The 15563-nt window shown below is 44.9% G+C and overlaps 1 protein-coding gene across 4 annotated transcripts in view; it reads right to left on the bottom strand.

Moving 5' to 3' along the window:
* Positions 1-3388: 3388 nt before the first annotated feature.
* VPS8 (VPS8 subunit of CORVET complex) overlaps positions 3389-15563 on the bottom strand; it is a 252389-nt gene continuing 240214 nt past the window's right edge. For all 4 annotated transcript variants that reach the window (XM_065556171.1, XM_042853465.2, XM_005308658.4 and 1 more), the window contains 2 exons: positions 5467-5547; positions 3389-4334 (listed from right to left, as the gene is read on the bottom strand). In XM_065556171.1, the coding sequence (XP_065412243.1) occupies positions 4185-4334; positions 5467-5547 (231 nt within the window). In that variant the 3' untranslated portion in view covers positions 3389-4184. The remainder of the gene's footprint in view (positions 4335-5466; positions 5548-15563) is intronic.

Genomic DNA, 15563 nt, shown 5'->3' with positions numbered 1-15563 from the left:
GTGGGTCGGGGAGTCCAATGGCACCAGACTTGACGGCGCCCCTTGTGGGGCTGAAATCGATGGTGCCATGTCCACAGGCTTTGGCCCTGGGCACTCTTCTCTGGGATGCATCACATTGGCCAGCTCCAGGGGGATGGGTCTCTGGGATGGAGAGCTACTCTTCTCTTGCTTCTGGTGCCACTTTGGCGCCAAGGAGTGGGAGTGGTGCTGGGTCGATGCCGCCGGTTTTGGTGCCGGGGAGCAGCGGTGCTGCGGGTCTCGGCCAGTGTCCATCCACGATGCCGCCTCCACCACTGCTGCTGGGGCACTGTGCACCGAAGAACTCGGTGCCAGGTCCTGCCACGCTGAAGGAGGCTGGGGTCTAAGTGCCGCCTCCTTAAGGAGCGGCTTAAGGTGAAAGTCTTGGTTCTAGGACAAAACCCCTTGCAAATCTTGCACCTATCGGTCGCCCCTTGGCATGGGCCTGGAGCAGGACTTGCAGGGCTTGAATCCTGGAGACTTGGGCATGAAAGCCCTCCCAAGGAAAAGTGGTTGGGACAGACAGTAAACGCCCCCAGCCCAACTGCTACTAACTACAATAAAAATAAACTACAAGAATTAAAGAAAAAATAACTACTATAAGAACGACTATAAAACAAGCTAGGGAAAGGTGGAGAACTCACTAAGGAAGACACCACAGTTCCAACGACCATCACGGCTGTATGAAGGAACTGAAGAGATGCTGGGTTGGCAGGGTCATATATTGAATGCTATGAAGGCACCACTCCAGGGGGCTTCACAGCCGACCCGACGGATGCTGCTAGGGGAAAACTTCCTGGCGGCCGTGCACGCAACGCGCGCACACCTATTTGGAATCGATATGAGCAATCACTTGAACTCCCTTTCCACAGGGCTTCACTGCCACATGCAACATGTGCAGAATACAGCAGCATATGCACTAAATGCAGCCTGATCACAGTGCACCCACCTGGCATCACTACAGGCAGCCAGCACAACGTGATGGTTTGGGTAAAAGGCTCTTCCAATAATAGTAATAGTATGGAGGTAGAGGCAGTGCATAGGTGGCCCAGGGGTTTTACTAGGACTGGTATTGTCTAAGTGGCAGAGTTTATATGGTCACTGTGTAGTACCCTATGTCCCTCAGCTGGGGAAGTGAAGCACTTTATAAATACAATTCTATCAAACTACCAGTTCAGGTCCAGCCCTCTGGGCTGGTTAGTGTCCTATGTACATTGAGCTGGGGCTTTATATCCTGCAGTATCCTTCAGTGCTGGCCCAGTCAGTGCAGCAGTTAGTGTGATTCACGTAAAAACTCCAGCCATTCATCTGGGGACCTCCATAATAGTTCACACCACACACCCTGTTCCAAGTGCAGGGTTGGGGCCCATGCTGTAGAACGCTGTTGGAGGGTTTGTTTAATGGCTGGGAGTTCCGTGTAGAATGAAACATTTGCTGGGATTCTAAAAATACTGTAAAGTTGAACAAAACCAGGGGAGGCATTACAAATGATGACAGGGGTTCGCAAAAACAAAATCCACCCTTGCTACCCATGGAAATGGACAGCTTTAGCAGAGAGATCTGCATGGAGCATGAACTGACCACCTGCTTCTAGTGTGCACTCTCCAGGAGAGGAATCCAGTGCCACAGGAGTGATGTTCAGGTGCCTGCAGTGTTGCCACCTGAGAATTACTTTTCTTGTGGATACGTAGGAGGTCAATCCTCAACACTGTCAAGTCATCAACTCCATCTGCACTACAACCCTCTTTCACAGAGGACTTGGGAGGAATGGCTGTTCTAGACCCTTATGTGGGAAAGGAAGAAAACATTGAAAACTCAGATTCCGACTAACTCATGTCCAGGCCACTTTGAGTAAAAAGGGAGAAGGAAATAAACACATAGACCATTGCCTTAGGAGCAACCACCATAATGGCTGTGACACTCTATACCTCAGCGGAGCACCCTGTAACCACCATATTCCTCATTTATATATAATTGTGATCTTGCATATAAAGCAGGCCATATAAAGGTATCAGGGGAAAGGTTATGATCCGCTGAAAGTCACTGTTCTATCTAAATATGTATATCATTAGTACATCTGAAGTGATGAGATTGTGTTTTTTATGGTAGTCAGTAACACATGCTGTAAGTTAGGGAATCAGCCAGATACTAGCTCCCAGAGAACAGCAAAGAACGTAACGAACACCCAGGTGGGGTGTCAAACCACCATCAACAGCCACTGTCCAGCAAGGGAGTTACAATTCAAAGATTCACCTGCCTAGGGCCACACCAGGGGAATTGCTCAATCTGGCCTGGGGACTCAGCAATGCCACCAGACATGCCTGGACCTTTGCTCCTCAAGCACATGGGCAAAGGGTATAAAACAGAACACAGTGCCCCCATGCTTGGCCTTTCTCCTTCGCACACCTACGCTGCAAGCAACAAGGACACTCAGAAGACTGAAGACTCCAACAGAGGAAACCGGCCCAGGTTTCAAGAGTGAAACCTGTGTACTATGAACTGTAATATCCAGTGGGGTGAGAAAAACTGCTTAATCTAGATGTTGCCCAGTTTAATAGGGTTGAGAGTTTAGACTGCATGCTTATATTTTCTTTTCTTTTGGTAACTAACTCTGACTTTTTGCTTATGACTTATCACTTAAAATCTATCTTTTGTAGTCAATACGTTTATTTAACTGTTTATCTTTACCAGTGAGTTTGCTTGAAGTGTTTGGTAAATCTGCTCAGGTTTACAAAGGCTGGTATATATCCACTTTCCATCGATGAAGTGGTGAACCAATTAATAAATTTGCACTGCTTGTCTTGAGCAGTGCAGGATGGTATATTCCTGAGGTACAAGGCTGTGAACTGGGGGGATTCGGCTGGTGCCTTTCGCTGTGTGATTTATGAGTGGCTCTGGGAGCATTCATGCAATATAGCTGGGTGTGGGGCTCCACATGCAGTTGTGCTGAGTGGTAACAGTGCCTGGAGGGGTTTGCTGCTTCTCACTAGCAAAGCACTGAGAGAGCCAGACCAGGCAGGAGAGTTAGGGGGGCACAGTGGTCCCACAGTCCCAGGCTGCAACCCAGGGATCCCATCAGAATGGCCATATGCATTTACTTTATATTTCCTTCCACCCAATTGGAAACAGAAAAATGTTTGTGGAACCCACTAGAACAGCCACTAGCTCATACGCATAAGCTTGACTTAGTGGTTCGTGGCTGCCAAGTTTGCTGAATGGTAAATTGCTATGTTTCTCTTGCCACTAGAATTCCTGATTAATGGTACTTAGGAGAAGAGGAACTCTCTCACAGAGCTGCATCTATCACAGTAACCCCTCCACCAGCTCCTAGAGCACAGTTTAAATACAGACATTTACCAGGACTGCAGGGTTTAAAGGCAGGGCATTTTTATTAGAGAATGTAGTTTCACAGAAGCATTGCACACAAGTTCATTTACTCACAAATATACGCTCTTTTGCAGTTTCAGCTCCTTTCAAGGGCTGAGTGTGTTTCATGCAGTCATACCACCCACTTTGCTTATAATCCAGGAGATCCTGATGGGGTTAGGGATTTGTCTAAAAGATTATTTTTACTGATACTAAATTTAAACTCAAATAAATTAGCTATTTCCCTTATAATGTTGAGGAGGCATTTTGAGAAATGCTGAGTTTGGATATTTGACATGTTCTGTATTCCCTTGGTCAATCTATCTAAGGAATAAAAAGGAACATATTATAGGTTCCAATTATTTGGATAAGCTTTGGCTGCAGACACAGTCACCCTGGGGTTAGTACAGCTGCCTCAACTTCCTGTGTTTGGCTCGAGTGAAGTACATGGAGTTGACATCATAGTTTATAGCTTTCAGTGCATCCCACTGGACAAGAACTCTGACAGTGATCTCTGTGATGTTCCTTCTGTTTTGTTAGAAGAAACAGGGGAAAATAAGCCAGCAGAGAAACTACTACAGATTCCACCTGGTTACAAACCCAGCAAAACTATCTGACACAACGTGACATGTTACAAAGGATTCTGGGAAGGATATGATGGCAATGGGCAGCAAATCCAGCCTAGTAGGGCAGGTCCCATAGCCAACAAACTCACCTCCCGGGATCAATGGTAGGAGCCTCCCCAGAATGTTCTTATGCAACCATGGAAGGACTGCACCCATGGTCTGGCAAGGGAAGGGCTACTCTTCTGTCAGTGGAGGGGGAGCGAGATGCAGCTGGAAATTCTCGTTCTGGAAGACACTGTTCAGTGCAGGGTCACCCTGAGAGACATTGAGGAGCCCATGTTTTTCACCACCACGAGTTCGAGACAATTCTGTCAGGAGAGCTAACTGCAAGACAAAAGAAATACACCTCTAAATACATAAAGGCCTGAGCAATCTTTAGGGAAGCATTTATTTTTAAAGTGTGTGTGTGCGTGCATGGACAGTATGGGATCTCTCCACCTCTCCCCTTCCTTTTACAAGATATTCAAGTAACAATGATACAAGTTTAAGACAAAGGGGATACATTCTCACCCACTGTAAGGTTAGCTGTGAAACTCATTGCAGCAGGATATTACTGATTAGTATGAAACCCTGGCTGAACCCTTAACTACAGAGAAAGTGCTCACAATGCCACAATGAGAATAGCAATGGCAGCTATGACAGCAAGGACAAAGCTACAAGGGATTTTCACCCTCCTGATTCACAGTATGAGCTGATCACTAGCTGGAGGCAGAAAGGAGTCTCTCTGTTGGGTAGTATTGCTCACTGACACTTGTTTTGAAGATTTTATACCTTTCCTCTGATCCATGTGACATTGGCCATTGTCCAGAACAGGATCTAGAACAGGACTATTGCTGTATGGTAATCCTATGTTCCTAAGCACTGATCAAGTGGGGGGGGAGGGGAGGAGAGGGGGAGAGGGTGTCTCACCTTCATCCTCTCTGCAATGTACCTGATTTTAGATGGATAGCCCTTCCCCCCAAGAAGTATGTGAAAGACAGAACGCCATCTAGCTGGGTGAGCTGTGCCTATATTATTTTGTGCGTGTACACACACACACGACACCCTCTTAAATTAGTGCAAGGACCTGGAATAATTGCAACTGTCAGAAGGATTTTATATGGCAAAACACTGTTTTGAAGTGAGTTTGGATGTTAATATTTTTTGTTGTGGTAATTTGTGTATTTGAATTTTGGTAAGTTTGAAAACAGGGTGAGGGCACTTAAATGCAGAATGGATTTGAAGGTGATAGCAGTGTGTGGGAAATTTTGCCTCTCTCTCAAGAGTGGAAGACCCTGCCTATATAAGCTCCAAAAGATCAGAATTTGATTTAATAAACCTTATCTTTCCATATTGCAGCAACATTGAAAGAAGCTCTTGGGAAGAGTCAGCATCCAGACTGCTGTCTCCAACTGATGGCACAGAGTTGTGTACAATTCGATTCACCAATTGAAAAGAAGAGATGAAGATACTTTACCCTGGAGGTTCCTCGATAGAGTCGACAGAGTTGGTCAAAAGCCTGGATTTGCTGGGAATCCAACAGGGACTCTGAACTTGACTAAGAAACAAAGTTACAAGGTTACAAAAAGTTAGAGACATAAAATTAAATAACCAAAATTTAAATCTATTTAGCTAGGTATTTACACTGGCTCACTATCATGGGATCTGAGCACCCAGGCTACAGTTTGGTACCTTGTTAAAAAAAGGGAACATGCTTGTTTTGCTTTACGTCACTTTTCGATGTAAAAAGAGTAATAAAGACTGAACCACACAACACAAAGCTCTAAATATACTAAGGGGTTATGGAGCCATCATAAACCATTGTAATTAATATGTACTTAGCACTACACTGTGCTTAATTCTTATTTCTAAAGTGCTTTACAGATATTAATTAAATTAATAATCTGGTAAAAGGCAGGGGCATAGCTGGTCCAGAATTATTGTACCCTTGCTTGGTTAGAATATTACAATGTTTCTATTTTGTATTCCAAAACAATCAGATTAACAATATGATCTATTGAGAGCTAATGATGCCAGATCAGCATTAATGAGGATTCCAGTTAGCTGCTAGTTTCTGGAATTTACTTTTACATAACAATATATAAAATATTCATGCTAAAATATTTCACTATGTTCTCAAATGTGCAAAAATATTTTTATGCATGATTTTGTTTATATAGAGTCATTTGTTTATTTACTGAGTCACCTTAATATGAACTTACCTTGAATCTCTTTGGGTAGGAAAACAGGAGTCACAGTAGTGGCTCAAAACAAATTACAAAAAGAGAACTAATATTACCTCTGAAGGAATGAAGTTGATGGGAGTTTTGCTATTGACTTCAATGGAGCTAGAATTTCAGTCCTAGTGTATTACCCTGACAATACCAAGCACCGACACTTGACTCTTTGTGGTTGGGCATTTTTAGTGACGGTTATACAAAGGTATACTGCAGAAGTTGTGAGTACATCTTCCTGAATCAGAGCCTTACGCACTCCACATCACAATATGTTAAATACAAAATAAGTTAGGATGTTAAATATACTTAAGTGATTATTACCAAAGTTATTTTATGCTTAGACGGCACCTTCAAATGCTTTGCAAACCTTAAATTTCAAAACACCACTGAGTGTAAGCATGGGACACACTGACACTTCACATGCATGTAACCCAGGGCATAGAGGTTGTAACCTGCCCACAGTCATATAGCAGGTCAGTGGCTGTGCTGGGAAAAGAACCTGGGGGCTCCCAGTCTCCTGTTCTAACCACAGGACTACAATCGTTCCAAAATGAAAAAATTTAAAGAATTCTTTATGTTAAAGCAGCAAGTCAGTAACTACTTTATTAAAGCCAATATTCACAAAAAGCTGGGCACCAACTAGGACACACAATCTGATTTTAATGAATAGCCTATTAGTTTGTGTTATATTAGAACAGATTAGGTTTGGCTCAGGCTAGCCGTTGTTGGATGTCTAGGCTTGCCACGGGCAGCAATACAGGGAAGACCCCATAACTCTCATCACCTCAAAGTGTAGGAACCTCACCTGCCCAGATACCTAGCTACTCCTGTAACATCCTCTTGGAGGCCAACCCTTCCCTTTCTCCCAAGTAGCATGAAGGCCAGGTGCCTGCTGGAGAAAGTGTGCTGCAGGACAGAGTTGCCATTTTTCCTGAGGACATGTCTCCTTGGCCTCTAACTTGGTTTTGAACTACTACCCAATGAGGGGAGGAGAGAAGGCTTCAACACCCTCTAGCAATTAAGCCTGGAAAAGGCCCAAAAACTACCTTGGGAAGAAAGAATTCCATTTGGTCAGAGGCTGGGGCACTAACTACTGAGGAGCAGCTGGAGGGCAGGTATCACTCATGCGCACAGCACTACCCAACACTGGAGAACTATTCCTGATGCTAATAGGGCAGGCAGACTGATGCCTCTAGCTGCTGTGGCATTTCAAGGAGATGGAATGCAATGTTGTATTATGTTAATACAATGCCCTCTACTGTTGACTGTATTCTATTACCCACTGTATAACTTGTGCCAACATGGCAGACTCCTGAACACTACATTATACCTGCCTCCATCACAATCATAAATTCTAAGTTTCTTTTACCCTGTGTCCTTTTGTCTCTTTTACAATCTTTTCCTATCTTCTCCTCTTACTGTTTTTCCTGAACCCTTTATAAGATTTATTTTCCTTTTCTCTTTCATCTGTTCTCCTGTCTCCCATTATGTTTTGTTATTGTGTGCTTTTATATTTACTTTGCTCCACACCTGCTCTGGGAAAAGCAGAGGACAGGGCAGGATGTCTGTATGCACGTAACAGCTGCCACTATCACACTCAGACAGCTTATTCATTTCAACTTGCTCCATGATGAACAGCTGGGGATGAATTGCCGCCTACAAGCACAATGCAATCGCTGGTTGAAAGAGGTGTGAAATCCTATATGTATAGTATTGCTGTCTGAAGAACCACATTAAGGTGGTGAAGAGGTCTGAATTTTGAACAAACCTGCCCTCAAGATGATTCGGTTCCTTGATGAATTCTAAGGGCTTGTCTACACTTACATTTTATAGCGCTCTAACTTGCTGGCTCAGGGGGATGAAAAATCACCCTTCTGAGCGCAGCAAGTCTGAGCACTTTAAAGCGCTAGTGTAGACAGGCTCCGAGCACTCAGAGCCGTGCTCCCAGCACTCGGCGCTAATCCCCTCGTGGAGGTGGATTACCAGGAGCACTGAGAGAGCTCTCTGCAGCGCTCGCGCGTGACCACACTTGCACTTCAAAGCGCTGCCGCGGGAGAGTTCTCATGGCAGCACTTTGAAGTTTCCAGTGTAGACATACCCTAACACTGCAGATTAAGACCTATAATAGATCACTCACGCCAAAGTGTTGTTTTATAATTTGGTGACAAACTGAAATTGATGATATAATATTCCTGACTCATTTCCTTTGTCCTTCATGTTCAAAATGTAACTATTTACACTGTAAAATGTTACTGTCAATAACTGTTGGTCAAGGAACCAATAGATTTAATTTGCTGCACACATTACAGACTATTTTTTGATCAAGGTAAATTTAGAAATAAAGAGACTCTAAAAAAGTAGGGTTTACACATCTACTCTAGATAGACACGTTATGTAGTGGTGTTTCTCTTCAGTAATGGCTAGCCTTGGAAAAATTAGATTTTTAATTAGTAAATGTCAATTTCACCACAATTTCCATCCTTAAGGAGCATTTTTCTTTGTAAATTTCAGTTAAGAACTTAGCAGAATTTGATTTAAGGATATTTACTTTGTATATTTTGATGGGATGTTGATAATTTCTGTTTAACAATTATAAAGCTTTAGCTTTTTGAATTTCAACATCTACGGTCATTAAATAAATTACTGTCTGACCGTATCCCATTATCTGACCCCTCCCCCATAATTTCCCAGGACTGTGAAAATTTAAATCAATAAAAGTAGAAAAAAATACTTAAAACCCATAATTGTGCACAAGTTGTGAAAATTTTATTTGATAAGAACTGAAAAAATGCTTAAAAATAATATCTTCAAAATTATAAAAAAAATAATTCTGCCAAGCCTACTAATTACCTATGCCACTTGTAGAGGAAAAGAAAGGATAATAAGGAAATCTGATCATACACTCCTCTCAGTCATTCAAAGACAAGAAAATGTAACATAATTGCATCCGTTTTGCCATTTCTTCACTTGTCTGTATGTAACTATCAGATTGTTCTCAGGGTTGATGAGTTGAAATATTGCAGGCAACTTTTCCTGTTGTCTTGGAAACAAGTGATGTGGGGCTTTTTCCTTTTTTAACCATATAACTAAAGGAATGTTTTTCATTGTGATAGGGAGTCTCTCTTAGCAAGTCTGAGACCTGTGTTGGTGCACAGAGGTTAAACATCTAGTCTCTCACTGAAATGTAATTTCTGCCTCAAATGCCACGGGCTGGCTGGGCAGCCAATTACTGCCCACTTAGCACCTCCATGTGAACTCAACAACATAGACGTTCCTATTTAGAAAGGGTTTTGCAGCCTAGAAATGATCCAGAACAGAGTCCTAGTTGAGTCAGTGGTGGGTTTAAAAGGTCTGGCTGATTTTGCAAAAAGGAGGAAAAACAAATTCTCTGTTCCATATTTTCAATTCCAGGCTTCCCATTTCCTGCTCTGGGGATGGTGCCCATCAAGGCGAGGTCACCATCAAGGCGAGGCTATTTTCTGTAGTATGTTTTTTGTATGTTTTTCCTCTAGCACTGCTATGCTAAACCTGCAATTATCCTTGATTCCACAGCTGCACAACTCATCACCAGCTAGAGCCAGAGTAGAGCAGCAACATACAGTAGATATGAGTAGGGGTACTTAGATCTTGTGGTGTGATTATTAACCCACAGAGGTACTGCTTCCAGGAGCCATACCTTCCACAAGATTGTCACTATATCAACTAACCAGTGTTTCAAAGGGTATCATGCTATTCCAAAGTGCCACCTGCAGAGACAGTCAGTCAGTCCATTCAGGAACAATGGGTGTATGATAATCAGAAGCGGGAGGTGAGGCGAGGCCTGATTAAATCCTTGGTTTACAATTCCACCACACCCTAGCCTGGAATCCTTACACTTTCAAGTCTGTATCCTGCCTCTGCTGGACTGGGAGGCAGGAGGCTGCAATGGAGCTGGTTGAGAATCCCTGATTCTGGAATGGCCTTGATATAGATTACAGCAGTTGGCTGGTGATGGCTCCCAAGGGACCATGCCCCAGCTAGGAGTTGCTGTAGTGCAGTGCACTTCTATGCCCGGGGCTGCAAAATGTGGGCAGCATGGAGCCAGAGATGAAGCGCTCTCTGCCCACCTGTGGAGAGGGAATCCCCAGCTGGAGAGATCTAGTCTGTCTCCATCCCCTTCGAACTAGTAGAGGGGCTTGGTGACTCCAAGTACAACCACATAGTTACAGCCTCTTCAACTAGAAACTGCAGACAAAAGAGACCTACTGGGCGAAATACAGATAAGGAGCACAAGGAGTCAGCATGATTGGCATTGGTTTCTTCACATCAGTGGCTTAACCACTGACAAGTTTTCTGTAGACTCTGCGGTAAAGGACTTGAGTTCTGAGGAGAGATTTGAAGAAGGATAACAAGCTAGCTTTGTGGATGTTTACATGGAGCACCTCCCAAGCGTAAGGGGCAGCATGGGAGAAAGCACACAGGTCCCTGTTTGAAAATTAACAAGTGGGCAGTGGAGGCTGACTTCACTGGCCAGTCGGAGGCAAGCGTCAATATCTTGATAGGGTGGGGCAGAACAGGAAGGACCTTGAAAGTTAATACAAGCAGTATTTGATGCAGTAGAGAGAAGGGGGAGCCAGTGAAGGGATGCAAAAATGGTGACATGATCATAGTGACTGCTTAGGAAAATGATCTTTACAGCAACATTCTGCATGGATCTGAGCAGTTTGCAGTGTTGCTATAGCCGTGTTGGTCCCAGGATATTAGAGAGACAAGGTGGGTGAGGTAATATCTTCTATTGGTAAGAATGTTGCAGTAATAGAGATGCAAGATTATGAAAGCTTTAGCAATGTGGATGGATAGAAAAGGCCCTATCTTAGACATGTTATGCAGAAATTAGAAAAAATTAGACAGCCTGGATGTGAGGATGTAGAGAGCAGTCTGAGTCAAAGATAACACCCAAGTTACAGGATTGAGTGACAGGCAGGATGGTGGTTGTGTCCCCAGTGATCGAAAAAGGAGGTAGCATGGAGGACTTGGGGAAAAAGATTAGGAGCTTTGTTTTAGCCATTGACCTTGCACTGATGGCAAGACATCCACGAGATGTCAGAGACACGAGAAGCTGAGATTTTAGTTTGGACAGAAGGAAACAGGTATGGAATAGAGAGGTAGATCTGTGAATAATCAGCACAGAGATGGTAGTTGAATGTATGTTTGTGGATGAGATTACCCAGAGATAAGGTGCATAGGAAAAAGAGAAGGGATCCAGGCAGGAGCCCTCAGCAAACCCTACAGAAAGCTGATTGGTGGATAAGGAGGATCCTCTGAGGGACATGCTGAAGGGGTAATTAGAAAGGTAGGAGGATAACTAGGTGACGACAGAGGGTGAAGCCAAGGAAGGACAAGACTTCAAGAAAATCATGATCAATGGTATCAGAGGCAGCTGACAGGCCAAGGAGGATGAGGATGGAGTACTGAGTCTGCGCTTTGGCTAGGAAGAGGTCAAGACATTGACAAGAGCAGTTTCAATGGAGTGCAAGAGGCAGAAGTTGGAGTAAAGAGAATCTAGGATGGAATTGGAAGAGAGGAACTCCAGACAGCGATTGTGAACAGCATGTTCAATGAGCCTAGAGATGAAAGGGAAAAGGGAGGGAGGCAATAGTTGGAGAGGCAAATAGGGCCAATGGTGGTGGGTTTTTTTTTCCCTTGAGATGGGAGTCTAAAGTAGGGGTTCTCAGGACAAATTTTTTGGTGACCTCAGTGTGCAGTCACCAACTTTTGCTGGTGGCTGCTGTTACAATTTTAACTAAAATTCCTAATTAAGTTTAGGAAAGACAAAAATAAATATGCACATATACCTGCCCAAATCATTCCAATTTATTTATGTTAGGATTTTTTGCAGACTCAATAATAAAAATATACATTTTTCTCTATTCTTTACTGGACATAAACAGAATAGAAACAAAAATAAGGTGATTGTCTTTTTTTAATTGTTGTTTATGGTTGCCTTTTTTTTTTTTTTTTTTAAAGACTTGCTGGCTAGTAAGTCTGCTGGTGTGAAAAGTGATATTAACAACACATAAAAATATCACTTTTCACAGCAGCAGACTTAATTTGTCCCTGGGCTTTTCAGGGCTAAGCAAGCCCTGGATGGAGAGGTGGGTAGGGAGGCAGTGGGGGCCAGAGGCAATGGGGAGAATGGGGGGGGGGCAGGGGAGGCAGTGAGGGCCGGGGATGAATGGATGGGACATCAAGGAAGGTGGGGAACTCACTAGCAGCCTGCTCCTCCAGCAACTGTCGCTCCAGAGGGGAGCAGGACCCAACCCCTGCTGGCAGCCTTGGGGGAGGGGCCACTGCTTTGCCCCCATCCTCCATCACTGTCCAGGAGACTGTGGCCACAAGAAAAGCCCCTGGTGGCCGAATTTGAGAAATGCTGGTCTAAAGCATGCTTGTATTGTAAGGGGAAGAGCCAGAGGAGTGAGAGGTTAAGGAGAGGAGTAAAGGAAGGGATGAGAATGTTGGTGACCGAAATTAAGTCAATGAACTCTCCTCCAGAAGCTGGGCATGCTGCTTCCACAGTGCTCCCAGGAGATGAGGAACAAACTGAAAGCCCAAAGCTGGACAGGGTAGGCTACTGGTTTGCCCATGATCATTGGGATGGCATGGAAAGCATCATTTCAGTCAGAGATGCTAATGTGCCAATGAAACCTGAAGAACTTAATGTTTAGAACTGCCCTGTTCGAGTGTGATTGTCATGGGACAGGCACATGCTCCAGCTGCAACACCAGATGACAGGGTGTGGAGACTTAGTGAGACACATTGGGTGTGACCGTAACCAATGCCACTGGGCTGCCACTTGGGTTTTTAATCTGGGGCTTTCAGTGATACAAGCATGAGCCACCACCACTTGATCGAAAGGCTAAAGATTCTAGCTGGAAATTCAGAAGAGAAACTAAGCTGGAGACTCAAGTTCTGTGGATCAGCCACTGGGGAGAATGTGCAATATGCACTGAATTATGGGTGTCACAACACAATAAAAAGATGTTAGGATGTCACAATACATATGCATGCCTCAAGCATACCACTACCTGACAAGCCCTATGGTCACAGTGAGATATGGAGCGATGAGATCTTTATCCTCAACCTAACGAAGACCTATGAGGTAACCCTCTTGATCTCTGGGACCCCCAGAAACAAGCCTACTTTAATTATATTACTGCTGACAACTTGAATCCCATGACAAACTGTCACTCTGCTCTTTTCTTACAAGGTAAAGTGAGTAGAAGAGTGTTGGTGTTTGTAAGTGAACAGAGAAGTAGTAACTTATTTGGGCTCGCACGAGTTAGGGTTTTTCCTTGACATTTGCAAAGACGGAAAAATCTTTTGTGTAGAACTACTCCACTTCCCGGAACAAAAACCGCAAAGCTCTGCTTGATTGTGTCCTTTATTCTTTTCTTTTGTCCTTTTAGACGTTTTAGGGGATACCAAGGAAGAGGCAAAGAAAGCGACCACATTTTTAGCCACACTACTTTTCACACAGAAACCTGCCATTTAGCTCTATGACATTGATGTGGAGGAGCAGATCTGCTTGCGACTAGAGGCCTTGAGTCCTGTGGTCCCCAGGCCAAGTCCAACGCGTCAGTCACCAACGACAGGGATGGCTATGTGGCAGCAAAGGGGATCCCTGAGCACACCTGCTGGGCATTGGTCCACCATCGGAGCGAATTGAGGATTGGGGCGAGGCAGAGTCATGATCCTGTCCAAGTTGTCCAGGGCTGGTCGATAGACTGATGCTAGCCAAGACTGGAGCAGCTGAAGCCTGAGTCTGGCATGTCATGCCACGTACATACAGGCCGCCATGTGCCCGAGAAGCTTTAGGCAGTTTCTCACGGTAGTGGTGGGAAACTGCATGACTCCCTGGATCATGTCGTTGAGGGCTTGAAACCTCGCCTGTGGGAGGAATGCCTGGGCTTGGGTCGAGTCCAGTACTGCCCCCTATGAATTCTATCCTCTGGATGGGGGACAGAGTCGATTTTGCTTTGTTTAGGAGCAAACCCAGGTTCTCAAAGGTGGCTCTGATAAACACGACCTAAGTTTCCACTTGTGTCCTGGAGCGGCCTTTGATCAGCCCGTCGTCGAGGTACAGAAACACCTGTACCTGATGTCTCCGCAGAAAGGCGGCGACGACTGCCATGCACTTGGTAAATACCTGAGGTGCTGCTGACAGCCCGAATGGGAGGACAGTAAATTGGTAGTGGAAACTATTGACCACAAACCTGAGGAACTTCCTGTGGTTCTGAGTGATTGCGATGTGAAAATACGCGTCCTTCAAGTCGAGGGCAGCATACCAGTCTGCTGGATCTAGTGAAGGGATAATGGAGGCCAAGGAGACCATGCAGAACCTGAGTTTTTTCATGAACTTGTTGAGCTCACGCAGGTCCAGGATAGGCCTGAGGTCGCCTTTGGCATTCGGTATTAGGAAATACTGGGAATAAAAGCCCTCGCCTGTGTTCCAGAGGAACCTCTTCCACCACCCCTAGTTATAGGAGTGACTGCGCCCCCTGAATGAGAAGCTGCTCATGAGAAGGGTCCCTGAAGAGGGGCGGGAGGGCACAGAATTGGATGGAGTATCCCCTCTCTACTGTGCGAAGCACCCAGCAGTCCGAGGTTATACGGGACCATGCACAGTAAAAAAGGGATAGTCGGGAGGAAAAGGTAAGGCGGGTTAGATCCATGATCTGGTGCGCCGTTCTTGACCGCACCTTCAAAAGGCTGGTTTAGGGCCGCAGGGCGGTTTGGGCTGGCCAGAGCCTTGACTCGAGGGTGTTGCCTCCTCCTGCCACTCCTGTTCCTCCTCCGAGAGCTATCCTGGCGGCTCTGCTGCTGGAACCTTTAAGGAGGTTGTGGGCGGAAATGTCTCTGCTGCGTGATGGGGGTGTGCAGGCCCAAGTATTTGAGGATGGCTCGGGAGTCTTTCAGGCTATACAGCTGCTTGTCTGTCTTTTCTGAAAACAGAGTCTCACCCTCAAATGGCACTTTAAAGACTAACAGATTTATTTGGGCATAAGCTTTCGTGAGTAAAAACCTCACTTCTTCGGATGCATCCGAAATAAAATAAATCTGTTAGTCTTTAAGGTGCCACCAGACTCCTTGTTGTTTTTGTAGATACAGACTAACACGGCTACCCCCTGATTCAGGACCTCCCATTTGAGGGTCAAGTAAGGTTTGCTGGACCTTGTAGGGTAACCCTGAAACTTGGAGCCAAGCACCCCGCCTCATAGCTACCCCTGTCGCCATCACTCTAGTGGCGGCATCTGCAGCGTCTAACGCAGCCTGCAGGGAAGCCCGGGAGACTAGCTTC

This window comes from Chrysemys picta, chromosome 9, assembly GCF_011386835.1.
Source record: "Chrysemys picta bellii isolate R12L10 chromosome 9, ASM1138683v2, whole genome shotgun sequence".
NCBI lineage: Eukaryota > Metazoa > Chordata > Testudines > Emydidae > Chrysemys > Chrysemys picta.
Note: the sequence above shows the minus strand (reverse complement) of the source record. Positions and strands in the feature narration are given on the sequence as shown.